This window comes from Cyanistes caeruleus, chromosome 6 (assembly GCF_971803275.1).
Source record: "Cyanistes caeruleus chromosome 6, bCyaCae1.hap1.1, whole genome shotgun sequence".
Lineage (NCBI taxonomy): Eukaryota > Metazoa > Chordata > Aves > Passeriformes > Paridae > Cyanistes > Cyanistes caeruleus.
Window position 1 is genome coordinate 8,902,331 of NC_141706.1, and position 22,144 is coordinate 8,924,474.

A 22,144-nucleotide genomic window follows, 5' to 3' on the forward strand; every position below is an offset into this window, starting at 1 on the left:
AACACAGGAAGCTTTGAGGTTTGTACTTCAATTCCTGCTCAGCTGACACTGTTTTTTAAAGGGAACAGCAGCAGCTTGGCTGCATTGCAGGTATAGGGCTGAAGATGCTCAGTGAGAGAGAAGACAAGCCAGGGCCATTGGGAAGAACATGGACAATGTGAGAATCCAGCTACTAGGAAGGGTATTTCCTCTGGACTCGGTGCTGTTACACCATCCCTGCACACACTCCCTCCCCCTCCCCTTCATAAGGAGCCCAGCACTTGTCCCTTCCTTACTCCAAATGGGGCAAAGGGGCTCAGTGACACGTGGAAATATTTATGCACAGCAAATTAAAGACACTGAGGCAGCCTGACCTTAAAGGAGCAAGCACTGCCAGCCCTCTTCTTTCCACTTCCAGCTGCCTCAGCTCGAGCCCAAGATTACAGCTCCCAGGAGCCAGGGGTACATGGAAGAACTAGGAGGACTTTTCTCAAATGGTATTTTCTCCCAAACTCTGTCAGGACTGGCTAAAACACAACGTGACTGTACACTCAGCTCCCAGCTCTGAGCACCAGCATGAACAAAGCCCATGGAGCCCCTTCCTTGACGTAAAAGGGTGTGTGGGGGCAGCTTTATTAAAACTCTTCTGTGTACAGAGAAATGGCTAAAATATGGAAAATCCACTACCCTGCAACCCGGAGCAGATTTAAGCCCAAAAACTTCTCTGATTCAAATTCCTGGAACTTCCAGAGGGATTCAGAATCCCTGGACAGCCAGCTCATTGCTGTTTATTCCCAGTGCTGTTGCTACAGTAACAGAGATGCACAAGCATGGGCACAGGAACGGGACAGAAGCCCCGTCCAACATCTCCTCTCCCCCCATCATGGATTCCCAGGATACACTTTGTAACCAGGTTCACCTGAAACACCTCAAGTGGCAGAAAGCAACACCCAGCCAGCTAGGAATATTCCCCACCTGGTTCCCAAGAACTGGGAAAAGAGGTAAACAGGGAGCATCAGCAGTACAGGGAGTGCAGACCACTGTGGAAAGGGAAGAACAACACTGAAGTTCCTCACAGCCCCCTAAAGGCTTGGCCATCGTTTCCTCCTCTGGAATCAGCAACACTCTTCCCTCAGCAGCAGCACCAGAGATCTCATCCTGAAGGGAATTGCTTCCTTTATGCATTTTCAGAGGACAAGATTAGGGCAGCACCTTGTTTCTTCACCTTCTGAGCACATCACCACTTTCCCACATGTGCCCTTTCTCCCCCAAACCCAGCCAGTGGCCTGTAAATCTGGGTAAAAAGGCACTGGGGGCACAGGGACTGCTTTCCTGATTTGTCAGTGTCACTTCCAGTTGGGATAACACTGGGAAAACTGATTCCTGGTTATTATAAAACATAAATGGAGACTGCAGAGATGGTTTGGTAATTGTAATTCACAGGTACCTTGAAGAGCTCCTGTGGTATTTGGCTCCTTACTTAGTCAGCACTGCAGCTTCCAGGACATACTCAGGGCACAGACAGGCTTGGGACAGTAAGAATCCAGCAGATACTTACCTCTGCAGACAGAGAACAGCATCCACTTGGTTTCAGGGACGTATTCTCCCAGGGACCAGCACAGTCATGCATCTGGCAGGATCTAAATGCTCACAGGGATTTCTAAAGCTTTCCAAGAATAGCCTTCAGTTGCTGCTAGCTTCCACCAAAGCCCTGCCCAGACCAAATCTGAACAGCCCCTGAATTATTTAGAGCTCATTTATTACACCTGGGTCATTTGGAATGACTCATTTGTAGTGCCTCCAGTTTGAGGCATGTGGGAGAGATTAATTACCCCCCTTGCCCGGGTCCTGTCTAGACTGGGCAGCTGAGGTGTGTCCAACAGACCAGGGACATTTGGCCAGGCTAGGTTTCACACAGGGCACAGAGAAGCTCTGGAAATGAGCTTGGCTTGACAGGAATTGCCAGTGTCACATTTCAAATGCAGGGAAGAGGGAGCAGGTGATGTACAAACACCCAAATTCTCACCCAGTGCCTGGGGCTCATCCCATGCTCAATGTCTGCAGGAAGCAATACAGGCAGGGGCACTCCCAAATCAGTGGGAGCAGCCCTGGGAAAGCAAGTATCCAGCAGGACTGGCCTCCATCACCCCCAATACCTGGGGGTGACAAACACCAGCAACCTCCAGGGATCATTACCTGTCAGTGAGCAGCTTTACAGGACAAACAAGAAGTTGGGCTGAACCTGGTGGGATTGCTCCTTGCATCCTACTGTTGGGTTACTGTAAAACATTCAAGATGGAGCAACACAGGGAAGGCAGGGGGATGCATCCTGCTCACAGCCTGCTCCTCCTGATCTCCCTCTCTCAGCTCTGAGGCCACTTATCCCTCAGTCTATTCCTATCCTGTGAGAAAAACTGTCACAAATGTCTTGTCAACATGTGTGGGCCTTCCTGGCCCCACGACTTGTGTCCTGCACTGACATCACCCCATCCATCCTGCAGAAAGGATACAGACAAGTTGGAAACCACAGGATTCCAGCTGCTGGGACTCTGGGCACTGGCCAGAGCTGGCAGTGCCATCCCTCAGGCATGGGCTGAGCTGGGATCACTCCACAGCATGCAGGGCTGCAAGGAAAACCTTGTCCTTCACAGACGCCAAGCTTCATCCCCCAGCTGATGGCTCCACATGCTGTTAAGCCTGTATGAACTCTCCCAGAGGATAGTGTGGACACCGACATGTAAGGGCAGGTTTGGTAACTGCTGTTTAAAGGAGAGGCCTCGCTTCTGGCTGGTAGGGACAGGCAGAGCCTCCTCTCAAATTTCACACAAGGATGTGACCAGAGGGCAGGACAGTGCTAAGGCAAGACACAGACTGCCTCAAGACATGGGACTGAGCACTTTGCTCCCTGGCTCCCCTCTCACCTCCCAAATTCTCCAGCACCCACAGCAGTTAGGTCTCCTGCTCCACGAGCCCATTTCCCTTCATGGGAGTCATAACCCCTCCCACAGCCAAAATAACCCCTGCACCCAGCCAGGGACGGTCACTCGGGGCCAACAGGAGCTGTAGCTCAGCACACAGAGCTCCCAGGGAAGGCGAGGCTCCTCCTCAGGCTCTTTCCAGCAGCAGAGCCAGTTTAAGAGGTTCCTACCCCACCCTTGTCTTCCCATCTCAGACTTCCAGCCCTGTCAGGTTTACTCACTACCCCAGCATAGACAACAGCTGGGATTAGATGCTCCCCCCTGCTGACTTCTATCCATGGCATGATCCACAATTCCCTGAGGCAGCATTCACCTCAGGGCCACCAGCTCCTGGGGCATTAGCTGAGGAAGAAAACCTCTTCAACCAGCTCTGCCACCCCAGCAATCCTAACTGTGAACCACACCCTGAGACACTGCTGGGAAGGCTGTGATGAGAAGGATTTGTCCTTTGGATAATGGCACTCCCCTGCTGTGGTCCCAAGCCATTCCGAAGTGATCCAGAGCTGCTGCCCTTCATTTCTCACCCCGAGCATTGTCACTGCAAGCACACAGCAGCACTGTGGTAATGTGCTAATCCCAGCTTGCAATTCACGGGGCTTTGCTAGTCTCAGTTCACAGCACAAGCCTGCCAAAATGATCCTTGGAGCAGGCAGGTGAGATTTCCTCACACTTCCAGCACCCAGGAATACGGCAGGACTGCTCTGCAAAAGCGCAGGCAGCCTCTGTGAGCAGCAGGCCAATGGATCTTTTTCTCCAGAGCCTCTAAAGAGTCCAGGCTGCTCGTGGGGAGCCCAACAGCCTGGTGTGACATGGGCTGGGTGCAACCACCCAGTGACAGCCAGCAAAGACATCCAAGTCTCAGAGAGGGACCGTGGCACTGTTAGTGCCAGGGCTGGACTGTCACTCAGGCTCAGGACACAATAGAGCATTTCAGCTCCTCAGTTAAGGGCCTGCAAAACATGCAACTCCAGCTTGAAATGCTGGCACCTCAGCCCAAGCCCCAAGAACTGCCTCTTAGGGAGCTGGGCAGAACAACATTCACACATAGTTAGCAGGAAACTACTCCACAGTGCTTGTAAGTCCCACCTCCACTGCTCCCTGTCTCTAGGGGAGGAACACAGATATCCCATAACTTGCTCCTCTGTGTCCTCTCCACACACAGCATCACCCATTGCCTGCGTGAGCCTCCCAGACCTCACCAGGACACAGCCCTCCCCTCGGATTGTCGTGGATGGGTGTAAGACATACTCCCAGTGATCCCTGAGTCCAGAGCAACTCACCCAGGCCTGTGTTATCCTGGGAGCCATGGATGCAGAGCCTGAACTAGGAAGCAAGTACAGTTAGGGCAGTGCAACCAATCAAATTGTCATTGTGCCACACAGGCATGTGTGACCCAGCAGAGAATTCCTGCAGGAACATGACTACACCTGAAGCAGAGGTGAATTTCTCCTCCAAACCCAGATGTTTCAACAACACCGATAAATTGATTCAGAAAACAGACACACATCAGATTTTTGTTGAAACAGAGGAAGGCAACATTAGTGCAAACTAAATAAAATAACACAGAACACTCAAGATTTCCGAAAACATGCTCATGAATTTCATATTGTATGAAATTCAGTGTTTTTCTGGATCTTAGAGTTAAGTATCAGAAACAAGGGCACACACTGTATCTCAGACTCCAACAATTTCCTCTAAGTCCCGATGGAAACCAGTCAGGAAAAAGATGCTGTCAGTGTGATTACCTGACACACCAGAGAACTAACCTCCTCTACCATCTCAGATGGCACCATCAAACCACACAATTAATTCAGCTCCTTCACCACCATAAGCTATTCTGGTCCAGGCTGTTTGGCTGGTAAGACTGCTATCACACCTGGATTGTTTGGTTTTTTTTTAAATACACTTACTTTTTGCTAGTTGAGCCCAGTCACACACCAGAAACACAGTTGAGAGCAGCAGAAACACACTGTACCACAAGCTCACTGCTTCCCTACTTGAAATTTTTCATTTAGGCCTACTAACCCAGCTCCCAATTCCAAGGCATATATGGGATATTCAAGGAAGTCAAATCATGCTCTACACAAGAAAAATAGTAATCTTTTAAGAGTCCTTCAGCGAGAGAGTGTTACTGACACAGGACGAGCACATAATGAGCTGGAAGTTTCCAGGAAAAGCATGGCAAGAGGTAGGAGTTAAGCCTCACCCACCACACAGGGGTCATGCCTCCTCCTCTGGGCCTCAGGCCAGCACAGACAACACATGAACACGAGGCCACACAAGTCCAGGTGAGCCTCACCCTGCTGCCCATGTGCGTTCCCAAACCCCTTAAGCACAGAGCTCATCAGCCTGCAGGCATTTATCCAGCTTAGCACATTCTGCTGGAGCCCAGCCCACCCGCACCAGGACACCAACTCCTCTTGATTTTTATTTGAGAAATGATAAGCATTTTTAAACTGACAAGTTCCTGGCTGATAGTCCCCTTCACCTGCCATATCTTTATCCAGATGTTTTGGGTTAGTCCTGGATCACTCCCCAGTCAAACCAGCACCTTGAGCTGCATCCTGAACAGTTGTGGGAATAAATATGTCAGGATGAGGGAGGAGGTGGGACTGCTGCTGATGCCAAATTAAAACATCCACCAAAGCACTTGGGAACTTCCTAGAACATCTTGAGGATGAAGCTTAATGCCAAGAACCACAGCCTCACACCAAATGATTCCAGAGCATTAAAGGATAAGGATTTACCTTTATGGACAACACACTGAAGGTGAGGGTACAGGTACTGCTGTGACTCAGAGAGGGACTCCACCACTTGCCCCCATGGGAGTTTGCAACTGCCTCACAACAGCACGGGAGACACAGCAGCTTCCCTCCTCTCCTGGAATCCCTGGGAATAACACCTCAGACTCTAAGAACAGCTGCTCCCAAGCTGTTCCCAGTTACAACCCAATTCCCAGACCACTGATTCATGCAGTCCTAGCAAATAGCAGCACAAACATCAGAGCTCCTGACAGGGCCTGACTGGGACCTGAATGCTGGAACAGCTCCCTTCAAAAGAAAACATTGGGAAGGGATGCAGGCACAGGAAAACTGGAGCTTGAAGCTGGAGCTGGTTCCCCCAGATTTCACAGACACTCAAATCAAGAATGGTAACACACAATATTTCAGGTCCTCTGCTTGCCACAGAAAAAAAACTATTGACACAGAAACTACACTTACACCAGTTTCATGTTCCTATCCCAACGCTCCTGCCCCAGCCTCAGCCTCCAACCTCCCCTTTCCAGAGCTCAGCAGCCAAATTCCCTCCGTTAGGACAAACTTGGTGACACAAAAGGACCCACAAAGCCACCTAAGCCAAGCACACACCTCTGCACAGGCTGCATCCATTCACCACCTGCCTGTTTTGGTTGTTTAACCCTACTGTTGGGAAAAGCCTTTCCCTTCTCCAGCTGCAACAGAAGCAAGACTGGAATATGGTTATTTCAAGGCCACTACTGACCAGTCTTTGGCTGTAACGGATCCGTTCTTCTTCGGGCTCCATCTCCGACTCCTCTGAAGAGAGTGAGAAGGACACGCCAGGACTGCTGTCGTCGTCCTCTTCCTCCTTGGAAGTGAGAGGGAAACAGTGAAGAAGGGCACGGGGACACCCACAGCCCTCACTTCCCTTCTCCTTTTGGGGCCAACCCCAGCCTGCTCTGGGGGCTGAGAGAGCCCAGTGGATGAGCCCAGTCCAACTTTTAAGGCTCCTATTCTAACTTAGAAAAAATGTCAGGGTAAACAGCTTCACCAGCTCTTCTGTAACACAACAGGAGCTGCAGGTCTCCCACCTTGGCTCCACACTACCACCACCAGCTTTGCTGGACCACAGGGGGATAAAAGCCAGGGAAAGTGCTATCAAACCATGACTTCCTCAAAATTAAACATTGGAGAGTCAATTCCTCCAAACAACACAATCACTGTCCTTGGGATATCGTGTACTGTGGCAGCTGGGAGAAACTACACTTGTACAGGACATCTCCCATGATCAGGGAAGGCATATAGGTTCTCTCCTACATACAGCACCCAAGCAGGGAAACAGTTAGGAATCTAACTCCTGGCTGGAGGAGACCTAAATGCTGAGCTCTCCAAATGTGCCACCTTGTGACACCACACACCAACCTGGGAAAACCTCCCAGGGCGTCAGATGGCACCTACACTTTTTTTTTTTTAAAGGGACAGAAACCAGCCAAAGCCTGGGTATGGCACGGCTTTTAATCCCCAGGACTATGCCTCAGTCAGGCCTTGGGATCGGGGAAGGGGATCCGCCGCCCCCTGTAGTGTTACAGAACCGCTACGACCACATAGGGAGAACTCGCTCCATCCTGCTCCTTCCCGAGCCCTGCTTCGACAGCAGAGCATTCCCAGTCCCGCCAGCACCTTCGCCACCCCTGCCTCCCTTAGAACCACGGCACCAGGACTCCCGGCTCGGCCGAGAAAGGCAGTTTCCCCACACTTGCTGAACTCTGTTTATAAACAACCGGACAACCGGAGCGCAGCGCTCCCGCCCCGACACGGGGGAGGGGGCCACCCCCGGCCTGCCAGGCCACCCCAGCCCGCCCCCGCCGGGGCAGGACGGGAGGCGGGAGGGAGGGAGGGTCCCCGGGGAGCTGTCAGCCGGCACCCGCCGCCCCCTCCCCAACTTCCCAACGCGGCCTCCCGGGGAGACCCGCCCGGCCGCGGTCCGGGGGCCCGCACAAACTCGGGGGTCGCCGGTGACCCCCGCGGTGCTCACCAGGTCTCTCCTGCGCCTTTGTCCTCTTCTGCCGCCGGTACGGGGGGGGAACAGAACAGACGGAGGAGGAGGAAGCCCCCGGTCAGCAGCGATCGCGCCCCGGACCCGCCGCGCCCCCGGACCCGCCGCTCACGGCGCGGGCAGCGGGCGCTGACAGCCCCGCCGGCCGCCCCCCGCCGCCGCGGCCCGCGTCCCCCCGCCACCGCCGCCGCCTCCACCACCACCGTACCCCCCCCGCCTCTGAGTGCCAGGGCTCCGCCGGCGCCGCCCGCCCCGTCCCGCCCGTGCGGTGCCCCCCCGACGCCGCCGCCCCCCGGCCGGGACGCGGTTCCCCCTCCTCACACAGGAGCCGCCGCCGCCATTTTGAACCCGTCAGAGCCTCACATACACACCGACGCCGCGCGCACGCGCCGCACGCACGGCCCCCCCCCCCCCGCCCGCGCGTCGCGCGTGCGCCGCGCGCTCCCCAGCCCGGCCCCGCCCCACCCCGCCGCGCGCGCGCGGCTCGGGGCTGACCACGCCCACAGCCCATCAGACCACGCCCCTCCGTGAACGCGCCCCTCCGCTGTGTGGCCACGCCCCGGCGGGGGGGGCTGGAGAGGGGGAGCCCCAGCGGGATTTTGGGGGGGTGGTTCTGGCCCCTCGGTGAGGCCCCTCGGTGTCCCCGCGGGCTTGGTGTCTGCCCGCACGGCTGTGCACGCACGCCTGTATGGGGGTCTGAATGCAGAGACATGGGCAGATACCTGCATGCAATCCCATAACTATATACTGCTCGTTAGTTATATACTATAGAAATTAACAAAGTTTTTATAAACTATATATGGCTATATAGGTAGTTATAACCTAACTATATGCAGTGATATATATGACAAATATAGTGATATGGATGGTTATAAATTAACTATATAGTTACATATACATTATATATTAATATGTATAAAAAACCACATATGTATAACTACACACATAGGGTGTACATATATATATATATATACACATATATATATAACTATACATATAAAGGGTACGCCTATGGACCTGTATGTGCAGCACACACCTGGACACATGCTCACACACACCTCAACCCAAAATCAGCAGTTGAACTCATCCACCCTGGGCCCCTGGCAGGACCCCATGTCCCCAATACCCACCTCATGTCCCTGACACCCACCCAGAGTCCCAATGCCCCCAGGCCATGCAGGGGCTGCTCCTGCCCCAGGGACCGTGTCACACGGATGAGTTTTGTGTCACTTTAATGGCAGATGGCCATCCCACAGTCACCCTCCGGCGCTGGCCTGCCAGCAGGAAGGGGAACCCCCAGATCAGTCCTCTGCTCCCAGAGCCCTGCTGGCAGGGCCATCCATGGTGGGACAGGATGCTGGGATTCCTGGTGGGACAGGACATGGTGCTCTCTGGTGGGACAGGGACATGCTGGGATCCCTGATGGGAAAAGGCAGGACTCCGGGATCAAGGTGTGACAGTTCATGCCAGGGATGCTTTCCTGCCGTCACCCCATGGTGACCAGCAGTGCCAGCCCAGGGTCAGGAGGGTGGCAGTGGCATTCTGGTGGCAGAGGCAGAGGTGTGGCCACGGTGCGGTCGGAGCCTGGGGACAGCAGGAGATCCCGGGGGGGCTGTGCCAAGCCAGGGGGCTCAGAGGAACACGCAGAACCTCCTGGGTCTCGTTTTGCGCTGCCGCCGGCGGGCAGCACTGATGGCGGCACTGCAGGCTGTCACAAAGATGTTCCCGACGTTATCCTGGTACCTGGCTGAACATTCCATGTAGGACACGGCACGGACCTGCCGGGCCATGGCCTCTCCCTGCGGGGACACACAGAGTCAGACCCCCCGGGACCCCGCTGTCACACTATCCCGTGCTGGGAGCCATCCCTGTCCCGTCCTGTCCCACAGGGAGATGACACCCACCTGGTGGCGGGAGATGGGCTCCATCCGTCTGTCCTTCAGCTTCTGCAGCACCTCCTGGTCCTGCCGCAGGTCTGTCTTGCAGCCCACCAGCAGCACTGGGACCCCCTTGCAGAAATGGTTCACCTCCGGGTACCACTGTGAGGGGACCCAGGGATGGGCACATGTCACCCAGGGCTGGGGACAGGGGACAGGCAGCACCCCCGGGGCTGCATTACCTTTGTTAGGATGTTGTCAAAGCTGTTGGAGTCGGTGACATCAAAGCACATGAGGACAACGTTGGCATCTGAGTAGGACAGAGGGCGAAGCCTGTCATAGTCTTCCTGTCCTGCCAGGTGGAGAAGGAAACCATTACATGCCAGCCTGGGACCGTGGCAGTGACATTTGTGGGGATGGTTGTGGGTTTAACCCCCCCTCTCCATGGTCATGGCCTGGGGACATCCCTCCAAGGCATGACCAATGTGTGTGGGACACCCTGAAACGCCCAGGTGGGAGAGTCGGGGGCACAACTGCCTGCCCTGTCCCCATCTGTCCTGCCCTCCTGTCCCACCTGCTGTGTCCCACAGGTGGATCTTCACGGGCTTGCCGGAAACCTGGAGGGATGCTGTGTACTTCTCGAACACGGTGGGGACGTAGACCTGGCAGGGGACAGGGAGGGTGTGATACAGGTCACACAGGCAGCCGTGGGGGCCAGCAATGGAGGGGACCCCAGTGATGATAGAATAGGGCATAGGGAGGGAAGCGGGGAGTGGGAAAAAGTGGTTCCCCCCCTGGGGAAGTGGGATGGGAAACACCCTTGTCCCCCATCCCAGGGCACTCCAGAGAGTCATGGATGCCCCTGGGGGGACCCGGGGATTCAGGACAGGAGTTCTGGAGTCTCTGTGGCCGCACCCCTTCCCTCCACTCCCTGAGTCCCTTATGTGCCCTGACTGAGAGACAAACCCTGCTCCCCACCCTGTGACCCCCAAAGAGAGGCAGAGGTGTCACAGACCCCCCAGCAGCCCCAGGCTGGGCCACCCCCTGTCCCCCTGTCCCCATACCCCGCTGCCGCCACGGTGTCCATCCCATCGCGCGTCCACCGTCCTTTGCCCTCCGCCGCTCCCGCACGGGGACAGTCACCCACCCACCAGGGGACAGGGATCCCCGTACCTTGGGAAAGTCCCCCCTGGCGAAGGCCACCAGCAGCGACGTCTTCCCGCAGCCACCATCCCCCACGATGACAGCTTTGACCTCTGTTTCGGGGGCTCCTGGGCTCTGCCCCTCGCGCTCCCGCTGCATGGGGGTGTCCGGTGAGGCCACGGAGCCCGTGTGGCCTCGGCGGAGACAGGGATGGGGTCAGGGAGGCGAGAAGCACCCGCCCGGTCCAGGGTGCGGCTGTCACCCGCTCGCCGGGCCCGCCCGCCGGGGGTGACAGCGGCCGGGACACACGTACAGGTGTCCTGCCACACAGGTGACCTTCTCCCGGCAGGTCCTCGCATTGCACAAGCGTCACACTGCCACCTGCATGTCCTGCCTGCCTGTGTCATGCTCCCTCGCACTCCTGCCCGCTGCCTGTGACACACTCCTATTCCCATCCCACTCCCCATCCCAATCCCGCTCATGCACTCTCCGTGCAGATCCCCCTGCACAGCTCAGCCCCCACACCCCTGGGATGGGACCCCTGTGCCCTCCCCGACGCCCCACTCCCGCCTCCGAGCCTGGGATTTATTGCCCTGAGCATCCGCGGGAGGCAAAGTCCAGGGGTGGAGGGAGGCACGGCGCGGGGGGTGACTCACAGCCACCCGCTGCCACCCCTGCTGTCACACCCGTGCTGTGCCATGCTGAGCCCTGCCCTGCCACGAGTCTCTGTCCCCAGCGCCCAGCTCAGCAGCACCTGGGTGAGGGGGCAGCCACCAGCCCCCTGTCTTCTAGTGATTCCAACACAGGCTATGACACCCCACTTTGCTTGGGGACATGCCATCCCAGCAGTCATGTCCCCCATCACCCTGTTTGGATGTCCCCAAGACCCTCTCCCCTCCAGTATGTGCCCTCTTCTGCCACCCCAAAACTTTGCTGGGGGTGAATGGGTGCTTCTGGATGCATGGTGGGATCGTGTGTGCTGTCCCCTGCTGTCCCTTCATCTGCCACCAGCCTCTCCAGGCTCTCTCAGTGGGTACCAGCCGGTCCAGGAGGGCTCTGGAGCCCCCTGACCAGTTGGAGTGAACCCAAAGTGATTCACATCAGACAACAGATTCCAAATTCTCACCCAGGCCTGATGCAGGATGAAGTCGGAGGTGAGGGGTTCTCATGCTGGGAGGCTGGGAGGCAAATGCATGCAGTAATGAACAATCTCAGAAGGATGCCAGCATCGGGGCAGGATGGGGAGAGGAGGCTGGAGCACCATCAAACAATTAGGAAGGTGGCAATTACTAGTCTAATGAGACATCAGGTTGAATCCTAAAAGCATCAAGATTCTTTCACAGCAAGATGTAACTGCTGCAGTGTTTGTCCTCTGGGGTATTTGCCTGGACAAAACATTTCCTTTCCCGCAAGACCAACAGAATTTTGACGGGAGAAGAGGCAGCCTGTGTGCAGCTGCCCAGTGCTCTCAGTGCCTGATCCGTGATTGTGCAGAAATACCCTCAAAACCAGCTTTATTTGGGGACAAATAGGCTACTTGGAGCTTCTGAGGACGTGGAGACCCCAATTTTCCTCACTGGAGAAGATTGTGGCGAGGAGCACCGGAGGGAGGGAGTGTGCCCTGCTCAGATACACCAACAGCTTGGCCCCAAGGAAAGGTAGGGGGTTGAGACCAGAGTCCAGCCCTGGGCACTGCTTGTGTCTCCCTTGATGTCCCCAAAGCCCCTCTCACCTGTCCTCAATCAGGATGACTGGATTGATCCAACCCTCCCTCTGCCCTCACCTCACCTCTAGTCACCCCATAGCCCCCTGTCCCCAGCCCTGATGTGCCACCTCACCAGAACCCCTCTCCCTGTCACATCCCCTGGGGTCCTACTAATGCCCCTCTGCTCTGACCACAGCTGGGGACCTCATCCCACCTTCTACATGGAGCTGACCCAGATGTCCCCACCTCCCTCATCTCCTGTGATGGACACCGAAGGAGATGATTCCTGTGGGATCAATGTCACCGATGTGGCCATGGACGGTGTCACGCTGTTCATCTGCCTCTATGGGCTGGCTGGGAATGGGGCTGTCCTCTGGCTCCTCGGGTTCCACATCCGCAGGAACCTCATCACCGTCTATATCCTCAACCTGGCAGTTGCTGACTTCACCTTCCTTCTCTTCATGTTCCCCTACTCCCTTCTCTACCTGCTGGATGACGTGTCCTGCTCCACTCTTGTGTCCCTGAAGTACCTGAGGTCCCTTCTCCTGCTGTCCCTGTTCTCCTACAACATGGGGCTGTACCTGCTGGCAGCCATCAGCATTGAGAGGTGTGGCTCGATTCTCTTTCCCCTCTGGTACCGCTGCCACCGTCCCAAGCGCCTGTCATGGGTGGTGTGTGCCCTGCTCTGGGCACTCTCCATCGCTGTCATGGTCGTGGTGACCTCCCTGTGCCTGTCACACGAGCACGAGCACTGCCAGGTGGCTCTCATCTCCATGTACGCCCTCAGCTTCCTCATCTTTGCTCCACCCATGGTCATCTCCAATGTGATCCTCTTCATCAAGGTGCAGTGTGGCTCCAAGAGACGTCAGCCTAAGAGGCTCTATATCGTTATCTTCCTCACTGTGCTCTTCTTCCTCACCTTTGGAGTGCCCCTCAGCCTCTGGAATTTCCTGCAGCAGCTCAACCACACCGTTGTGTCCTCCCAGGTGGTTTTCCTGCTCGCCTGCATCAACAGCAGCATCAACCCCTTCATCTACTTCTTGGTGGGGAGCTGCTGGAGGCACTGCTCCATTGTGTCCCTCCAGGTTGCCTTCCAGAGGGTCTTTGAGGAGACAGGGATCACCATAACCTCCAGCTGAGAGGCCACTGTGGTCCCACCAGCCATGCTGCCCACGCCGGCTTCATGCTCAGCTGCCCATCCTTACTCCCAGCCAGGCCTGCAGGTCATCTTCCTGTGAGTCAGGATGCATCCAAAAGCTTCTCCCACCCCTTTTCCCATTCCACTGATCCATGTTGTTGTGTCCATCCCCGTCCCTATCCCTATCCCTATCCCTATCCCTATCCCTATCCCTATCCCTATCCCTATCCCTATCCCTATCACTTTCCATTCCTATCTGCCTTCCCACCCCAGTCCTATCCCCAAACCATCCTCTTATCAGCTCCCCTTCCCTGTTGCCTGTACCTATCCAACCCCCATGCTGGTCCCCGTCCCTATCTCTGTCCCATTCCCCATCCCATCCCATCCCATCCCGTCCCGTCCCGTCCCGTCCCGTCCCGTCACATCCCATCCCGTCCCGTCCCGTCCCGTCCCGTCCCGTCCCATCCCGTCCCGTCCCGTCCCGTCCCGTCCCGTCCCGTCCCGTCCCGTCCCGTCCCATCGCATCGCATCGCATCGCATCCCATCCCATCCCATCCCATCCCATCCCATCCCATCCCATCCCATCCCATCCCATCCCATCCCATCCCATCCCATCCCGTCCCGTCCCGTCCCGTCCCGTCCCATCCCATCCCATCCCATCCCATCCCATCCCATCCCATCCCATCCCATCCCGTCCCGTCCCATCCCATCCCATCCCATCCCGTCCCGCCCGTTTCCCAGCAGGCGTCCGCTCCGAGCACGGCCCGTCGGGCTCTGCTGCCCTCCGGTGGGAATATTTGGGATTGCCGGCAGCCAGACCCTTCCTGATCGCCTCTGACATCCCAGATCCCTCCCACGGGACACCTTCTGCCCTGACAGCCCCGCTCCTGCCCCGGTCCCCCGGGATCCCCTGCAGTGTCTCCACTCCTGGCCATTCCACGCTCCTCCGCCCCAATAAACGCTGCTGGATCCATCCCGCTGTCGCCTCTTATCCCTCTCCAAGGGATGCTGGGGGGCGGGACACGGCGGGTGAAGCTCTCGAGTGGGATCTCCCAGAGGAACAGTCCCCAAAAACCGTATGAGGCAGCCCGGGGTGAACAGCCCGGGGGAGGGTCTGGAGCCTGAGGCATGAGGCTGGGAGGGATGGGAAGGACGAGAGGTGGGTGGGCTGCATGGGGGAGTGGGGTGGGGGGGTTGTGGGGCAGGTTTGGGATGTGGTGGGGTTCGTGGGCAGGTGTTGGACATAGTGGGGAGGTGTGGGATGTGGTGGGACTCGTGGTAATGTGCGGGAGAAACTCGTGGTGGGGCTGGAGAAAAGGTGTGGGGTGTGGTGGGGCTGGTGACTCCAGCCAAGGCACAGGGAGGCAGGTGATGCTCCGCGGGGCCCGCGGTGACAAACACGGATGTCACCCTGCTCCTGGAAGGGGGTGGCCGTGCTGAGGACTGCAGCTTCCTCCTCTCCTTGCTGCTGCACCATCCGAGCCTGCTGAGGGTGCGGCTGAAGGAAGTGGAGAGGAAGAATTTCTGAAGGCAGACCCCTTTGCACCTGGCTCACAAAATTAAAAATTCAAGATCTTTGGGGAGATCTCTGCTGTGACACTCTCAGGGCAGTCATGGGGGAATGCTGAGCCCCTGGGCCATCCTGTCCATGCTGACTGTGCCGGTGCCAGCCCAGCTCTGGGCACTCGGGATCGTGGTTGCTCCAGGGAGCAGAAGCCATGGCTGTGTCCCCTCCCTCCAGCCACATTCCTGGCTGGCAGCAGGAGCCAGAGGAAGCTGGGAAGTGCAGGCAGAGGGGGCCAAGGCAGCTCAGCGTTAACGAAGCTGTTTATTGATACCAGACCACAGTGGGATGCAGGAACCAGGTGCCAGTGGGATTTTGGTACCACAGCCATGTGGGGCACAATCCGTTTGGGGAAATAGTGCTCTAGGAGGTGTGAGAGAGGAGGAAATGTGCTTCCCCGCAGAGCATCCCTCCCACACGGCCCTCGGCAGTGCCCCTGCTCCCTTCTCCTGTGGGATTACAGCACCACAGAGAGGGTGATCCTGTGGATATTTATTAATCCGGTGGCTCAAGTAAACCCTCAGCCCCTGTGCCAAGGTCCTTCAGCAGAGCAGTGGAAGGGATCAACAGGCTGGGTTGGCTGTGTCCATGGTGGCTTCATTGCTGTGAGCAGTGTTTTCTTCTGGCTCCTCAAAGATCCTCTGGAGGGAGAGCCGGAGGGACTCCAAGGAGCAGCACCTCCAGCACCTCCCTGCCAAGAAGTAGATGAAAGGGTTGATGGTGCTGTGGATGCAGGTGAGCAGGAAAACCATCTGGGAGGACACAGTGGTGTAGCCAAGCTGCTGCAGGAAATTGCAGAGGCTGAGTGGGAGAGCAAAGAGAAGGAAGAAGAGCACAACGATGAAAGTAACAGTGTTGAGTCTCTTGGGTTGCTGCTGCTGGGAGCCACACTTGATCTTAATGAGGAGGACTGTGCTGGAAATGACCATGGCTGGGGCAAAGAGGAAGAGGTTGAGGGCATACATGGAGGTGAGAGACACCTGGCAGTGCTCATGCTCATGTGACAGGCACAGGGAAATCACCATGGCAATGACAGCGATGGACAATGCCCAGAGCAGGGCACACACCACCCATGCCAGGCGCTTGGGACAGTGGCAGTGGTACCAGAGTGGGTAGAGGATGGATATACACCTGTCAATGCTGATGGCTGTCAGCAGGTACAGCCCCAGGTTGTAAGAGAACAGCAGGAGTGGGAAAAGAGCCCTCAGGAACACCAGGGGCATGATAGTGGAGCAGGACAATTCCTCCTTCAGGTAGAGCAGAGTGGAAGGGACCACAAAGTGGAGGAAAGTGAAGTTGGCAAAGGCCAGGTTGATGACGTAAAAGGTGGTGGGTTTCCTTTGGAGAAGGCAGATGACAGCCCCGTTCCCGACCAGCCCACAGAGGCAGATGAGCAGTGTCACACTGTCTATGGCCACATCAGTGACATCAATCTCACAGAGATTATCTCCCTCGGTGGGTGAGGCAGGAGGTGGGAACACAGTGGTCACCTCCATGGATGGGTGCTGGGCAGGCAGTGGGATGTGGCCACTGACTGTGGTCAGAGCGGATGGGGGTCAGTTGGAGAATCCAGGGATGGACCACACAACTCAGAAGGACCCTGCAATGGGAAGGATTTAGTGGAGAGAAGTCAGATATGCAGGGGAAGAGGGTGGTGGAAATGGTGGGGTGGGAAAGGGAGGTGGGAGGGTTGGGATGTTCAGCAGGAGATCTGGAAGGGAAGCGCGGGGCAGGAGTGGGAGGAGCTGGGGAGGGCCCTGCGGTCACCGGGAGAGGGTGGCAGGAACAGAGCAGCTGCTGGAGGAGAGGAAGGTGGCATTGGGAGAAAGGAAAACATTCCACTGACCTGTTCACTGTGGGGCAGCAGCAGGCAAAGGGGGTCTGTCCAGATCAGCAGCTCTTCCTGGTACTTCTTGCTCCTTTGGGATCCATATCCTAAAGCGGCTCCTCCCAGGTCAGTAACATGAAGGAGAAAGTGCCCGAATCACCAGGAGCTCCCCATTCCCGTTCTGCTGGCTCTCTCTGTGCCCTGTCCCGGTGTTGCTCCCCAAGGCTCGGTTGAGTCACAGGGGAGTCGGAAATTGCATCTTTGGCTACGTCAGAGCTCCACTTCTACAGAGTCATTTGTCATGATTTTTTGGGGGTTTTGTCCACTAAGGAAGTGGCTTTTGCCAGATGCTCCACAAGCAGAATTTTTCGATTAGCTCATCATTTCCTGCCGATTAGAAACATTCCACTTCCCTGCAGAATGTCCCATTCTCCAACTGCCTTCCCTCTCTCGACAGCTTCTGCCATTCCTCCTTTCTTCTCCCTGAGGGGTCACGGTCCCTCCAGCAGCAGAGGGATGCTGGTGGCACTGGAATGCTGGCAGTGCTGGCAGTGCTGATGAAGCAGCTGCGTTCTTGTCAGAAGCATTTCGCATTCTGGGAAGAGCTCCGGGATCATTGCCAAATCCTGCCCTGGGGCCAAGGACGCTCAGCTAAGCTTCCTCGCCATATCCCAATCCCATTCTCATCCCGGCTCCCCTTTCCTGCTGCCTGTCCCCATCCATCCTCATCCCTGCTCCCCCCCCCGCTCTCCATCCTCACCCCATCCTCTCCATCCCGCAGGTTTCCCGGCCGGCGGCGGCTCCCCTGCTCCGAGCGTGGCCTGCTGTCTTCCAGTGTCCTCTGCTGTCCTCCAGTGGGGAGATTTGGAATCGGCACCATCCAGACCCCTTCCTACCCTCTCCTGACCCTTCCAGACTCTTCCGACACCCCAGACCCCCCTCCCTCGGGGCCACCTTTCTCCCCCAACAGCCCTGCCCCGCTCCACCCGGACCCCCGGCAGTGTCTGCTCCTCCTGGCCATGGTGCTCTAGGAGCCGGGACGGAGGAGGAAAGCCCAGCTCCCCTGTGCTCCCCTCAGAGCATCCCTCCCACGTGCCGCTGCTCCCTTCTCCTGCAGGATTACACCGCGAGGGTGTTCCAAATGAGTGTGTGTGATCGCTAAAAGAACCACCTCCAAGGACATCACTAAAAGAGACATTTAATATTAAGCGACAGCGCAACGGAGCTCATCGGTCAGGTTCGCTCCAGCGCTGACCAGACAGGCACAACAAGGAAAAAAACCTTACAAAGAAAATCCAGTCAATGGAACAAGAAATATGAACACGTGTGTGGACGCAGACAAACAGTCACTGCAAGGTCCCTGAGAAAAATTCCCCTCAAAGGCAGTGTAATGCTCACACTGGATGCCTTTGCAGCTGCTCGCCGGCAGAGGGTCGAGCCTCGAGGAGTAGAGGGATCCGCCCAGGATCGGTGGGAGTTCAAGGATCCTCCGAGTGCAGCAAATGGGAGAGTTCCTGGCTCAGATGACTCAAGGAATCCCTCAGCCACTGTCCCGGGGTCCTTCAGCAGGGCAGTGTAAGGGATCACAGTCTCAGAACGCTGTGTCCATGGTGGCATCATTGCTGGGGGCAATGTTCCCTTCCTGCTCCCCAAAGACACTGTGAAGGGCCTTCCTTAGGGACTGCATGGAGAAGTGACTCCTGCAGCTCTCCGTGAAGCAGTCCTTCCTCCAGCTCCCCACCAAGAAGTAGATGAAGGGTTTGATGCTGCTTGTGATGCAGGTGAGCAGGAAAACCACCTGGGAGGACACAGTGTTGTAGCCGAGCTGCTGCAGGAAATTGCAGAGGCTGAGGGGGAGAGCAAAGAGGAGGAAGAAGAGCACAGTGAAGAGGATAACGATGTCAAGTCTCTTGGGTTGCTGCTGCTGGGGGTCAGACTTGATCTTAATGAGGAGGACTGTGCTGGAAATGACCATGGCTGGGGCAAAGAGCAGGAGGTTGAAGGCGTCCATGGAGATGTGTGCTCCCTGGCAGTGCTCATGCTCCTGGCAGAGGCACAGAGAGGTAACTGTGACAATGAAACCGATGCACAGGGCCCATAACAGTACATTCACCACCTCCAAAAGGCGCTGGGAACAAAGGCTTTGGTAGCAGAGAGGGGAGACGATGGATGTGCACCTGTAGATGCTGACTGCCGTCAGCAGGAACAGCCCCAGGTTGTAGGGGAGCAGTGACAGCAGGAAAAGCATCCTCAAGTAAGTCAGGGGCATGATGCTGGAGCAGGACATGTTCTCCAGCAGGTAAAGCAGGGTGGAGGGGACCATGAGGAGGAGGAAGAGGAAGTCAGCAAAGGCTAGGTCGAAGATGTAGAGTGTGATGGAGTTCCTGTGGAGGATGAAGAGGATAGCCCCATTCCCGGCCACACCACAGAGGCAGATGAGCAGCATGACACAGTCTACAGCCATGCTGGCGACATCAATCTCACAGAGATCGTCTATTTCTGTGGGTGAGGTGGCAGGTGGGGACACGGTGCTCACCTCCATGGATGGACACTGGGCAGGTGGTGGAATTCGGCACCTGGCTGTGGTCAGAGCGGATGAGAGTCAGTGGTTGAAGGATCCAGGAATGGACCGTGCAGCTCCTCAGCAGCTCCCTGCAGCGGGAAGGATTCAGTGGAGAGAAATGAGATGTGCAGGAGAGGAGGGTGGTGGAAATTGTGGGGTGGGAGGGGGAGGTGGGAGGGTTGGGCTCTTTGGCAGGGCATTGATAAAGAACATAACGAATGAACAATTTCAACTCTCCTGAAGTTGTTCAAAGACCAAATGGCCAAAAAGATAAAAGGATGTAAAGGCAGGCACACAGGATGATAAATGTGGCTGCAGCCAGGGGAGAAGCAGATTAGGAGGCCTGCAGTGGTTTTGGGACAAGAAGCAACAGCGCATGGCCAAAGGCAAAGTTCAAGGCAAGGTTACCTTTAATATCACAACGTTCAGTGAATAGGACAATCAGAGACCCCTCTTAAAGATCCCCCAGGATCATGAAAGGACTTCCAGTAGGAGGAGGACACATGGAAATTAATTTTAGGAAAATGATATTTATGTATTAGGTAGGAAAAACTTTTGAATCATTATGTGTGGTTATAATGGATAACCCTCTGTTGCAAAGTTGTAAAGCATTATATTACAGCTCTGTTTACTGTTGTATTACCACACACTGAACAAGGAGAGATCCTTCTGTGTGTCCTGCTTCCTCGTGCCTCCTATTGTGTGAGAAAGTTTATTTTGCCTGATTTTGGTATCACTCCCCAGTCCCCATCCCCAGCATGCTCTCCATCGCATCGCATCGCATGGCATGGCATGGCATGGCATGGCATGGCATGGCATGGCATGGCATCGCATCGCATCGCATCGCATCCCCATCCCATCCCATCCCATCCCATCTCATCCCATCCCATCCCATCCCATCCCATCCCATCCCATCCCATCCCATCCCATCCCATCCCATCCCATCCCATCCCATCCCGTGGCTGCTCCCCGGCTTGAAGCGTTGCCTGTTGGGCTCAGCTGCTCTCCAGGTGTGACATTTGGGATCAGCAGCATCCAGACCCTTCCAGATCCCTCCTGACCCCTCCGACACACCCAGACCCCACCCAGGGCTGCCTTCCTCCTGCCAGTCCTGCTCCTGCCCCGTGCCACCCGGGACCAGGGACATCTCTGCTGTGACACTCTTGGGGCAGTCATGGGGGAATGCTGAGCCCCTGGGCCATCCTGTCCATGCTGACTGTGCCGGTGCCAGCCCAGCTCTGGGCACTCAGGATCGTGGTTGCTCCAGGGAGCACAAGCCATGGCCGTGTCCCCTCCCTCCAGCCACATTCCTGGCCGGCAGCAGGAGCCAGAAGAAGCTGGGAAGTGCGGGCAGAGGGGGCCAAGGCAGCTCAGCATTAACGAAGCTGTTTATTGATACCAGACCACAGTGGGATGCAGGAACCAGGTGCCAGGTGATTTTGGTACCACAGCCACGTGGGGCACAATCCGTTTGGGGAAATAGTGCTCTAGGAGGTGTGAGGGAGGAGGGAAAGCCATGCCCCAATGTGCTCTCCACAGAACATCCCTCCCACATGGCCCTTGGCAGTGCCCCTGCTCCCTTCTCCTGCAGGAATAAAGTGGGGAGGGCGATCTGGTGGATGTTTGTTGATCAGGTGACTCAATGAATCCCTCAGCCTCTGTCCCGTGGTGCCTCATCAGTGCAGTGGAAGGGATCAACGGGCTCAGAGTGCTGTGTCCCTGGTGGCTTCATTGCTGTGGGCAGTGTTTTCTTCTGGCCCCCCAAAGACCCTCTGGAGAGATTCCCTGAGTGACCCCATGGAGCAGTTCTTCCAGCATGTCTCTACCAAGAAGTAGATGAAAGGGTTGATGGTGCTGTTGATGTGGGCAAGCAGGAAATCAGCCTGGGAGGGCAGAATGGTGTAGCTGAGCTGCTGCAGGAAATTCCAAAGGCTGAGGGGGAGAATGATGAGGAGAGAGATGAAGTTAACAATGTGGAGCTTTTTGGGCTTGCCCTTCTCTGAACAACGAGTGCCCTGAATGCAGAAGAATACACTGTAAATGAGCATAAGGGAGCAAAGAGGAGGAGGTGGAAGCTGCACATGGAGATGCGAGGCACCTGGCAGTGCTCTTCATGAAACTGGCACAGGGAAGGCACTGTTGGATTGAGAGCGATGAACAACAGGGAACTCACCACCACGCATGGCAGGTGCTCAGAAATGAAACAGCAGCAGCAGCAGCAGCAGAAATTCAAGGCTAAAGAGCCTACATAACTGTATCATGTTCATGAACACCACATGGTACAGCCCCACGCTGGAGCACAAGAGTCACAGCTGGAAAAGGAAGCTCAAATACCCCAGGGACGCAGTAGCAGGGGTAGACTTGGTGGGGTCACGGGGGAGTAGGAAATTGCATCTTTAGCTACATTAGAGTTTCACTTCCATTGGTTTGGTTGTGGGACTTTTTTGTTTGGTTTTTGTTTGTTTGTTTTCTGCAAAGGAAGTGATTTTTTCAAAGCTCCACTTGAAGAAGTAGCGGAGCAGGACACATCCTCTACAAGGAGGAGTAATGTGGATGGGAGCATGAGGAGGAGAAA

At 56.1% G+C, this 22,144-nt stretch overlaps 5 protein-coding genes across 7 annotated transcripts in view; 1 reads left to right on the plus strand and 4 right to left on the minus strand.

The window, feature by feature from the left end:
• Positions 1–8,198, minus strand: part of KDM2A (lysine demethylase 2A) — a 34,117-nt gene extending 25,919 nt beyond the window's left edge. Inside the window, exons 1-3 of one of the 2 annotated variants that reach the window (XM_086894866.1) lie at positions 8,073–8,198; positions 7,731–7,758; positions 6,459–6,563 (exon numbers count right to left, since the gene is read on the minus strand). In XM_086894866.1, coding sequence (XP_086750992.1) covers positions 6,459–6,563; positions 7,731–7,758; positions 8,073–8,092 — 153 coding nt within the window. In that variant the 5' untranslated portion in view covers positions 8,093–8,198. The remainder of the gene's footprint in view (positions 1–6,458; positions 6,564–7,730; positions 7,759–8,072) is intronic. The other variant, XM_086894867.1, reaches the window with a different exon arrangement.
• A 768-nt stretch (positions 8,199–8,966) lies between these two features.
• Positions 8,967–10,930, minus strand: RHOD (ras homolog family member D). The gene is made up of 5 exons (XM_086892114.1): positions 10,802–10,930; positions 10,203–10,290; positions 9,871–9,980; positions 9,656–9,790; positions 8,967–9,550 (listed from the first exon to the last, which is right to left on the minus strand). The coding sequence occupies exons 1-5, from the start codon at positions 10,928–10,930 to the stop codon at positions 9,383–9,385; spliced, it is 630 nt and encodes a 209-aa protein (XP_086748240.1). The 3' UTR covers positions 8,967–9,382.
• A 410-nt stretch (positions 10,931–11,340) lies between these two features.
• Positions 11,341–13,781, plus strand: LOC111930619 (mas-related G protein-coupled receptor member H-like). The gene has a single exon (XM_023928721.2). It carries the CDS (start codon positions 12,596–12,598, stop codon positions 13,613–13,615), a length of 1,020 nt encoding a protein of 339 aa, XP_023784489.1. The 5' UTR covers positions 11,341–12,595; the 3' UTR covers positions 13,616–13,781.
• Positions 13,782–15,423: 1,642 nt separating this feature from the next.
• LOC111945222 (mas-related G protein-coupled receptor member H-like) lies at positions 15,424–17,929 on the minus strand. 2 transcript variants are annotated; one of them, XM_023947896.2, is made up of 3 exons: positions 17,767–17,929; positions 17,025–17,632; positions 15,424–16,778 (listed from the first exon to the last, which is right to left on the minus strand). In XM_023947896.2, the coding sequence occupies exon 3, from the start codon at positions 16,672–16,674 to the stop codon at positions 15,742–15,744; it is 933 nt and encodes a 310-aa protein (XP_023803664.2). In that variant the 5' UTR covers positions 16,675–16,778; positions 17,025–17,632; positions 17,767–17,929; the 3' UTR covers positions 15,424–15,741. The 2 variants fall into 2 exon arrangements, with proteins under 2 accessions (XP_023803664.2, XP_023803663.2); XM_023947895.2 differs by having other exon boundaries at positions 17,025–17,637.
• A 259-nt stretch (positions 17,930–18,188) lies between these two features.
• Positions 18,189–19,718, minus strand: LOC111945223 (mas-related G protein-coupled receptor member H-like). The gene has a single exon (XM_023947897.2). It carries the CDS (start codon positions 19,546–19,548, stop codon positions 18,598–18,600), a length of 951 nt encoding a protein of 316 aa, XP_023803665.2. The 5' UTR covers positions 19,549–19,718; the 3' UTR covers positions 18,189–18,597.
• Between the last annotated feature and the right edge of the window lie 2,426 nt (positions 19,719–22,144).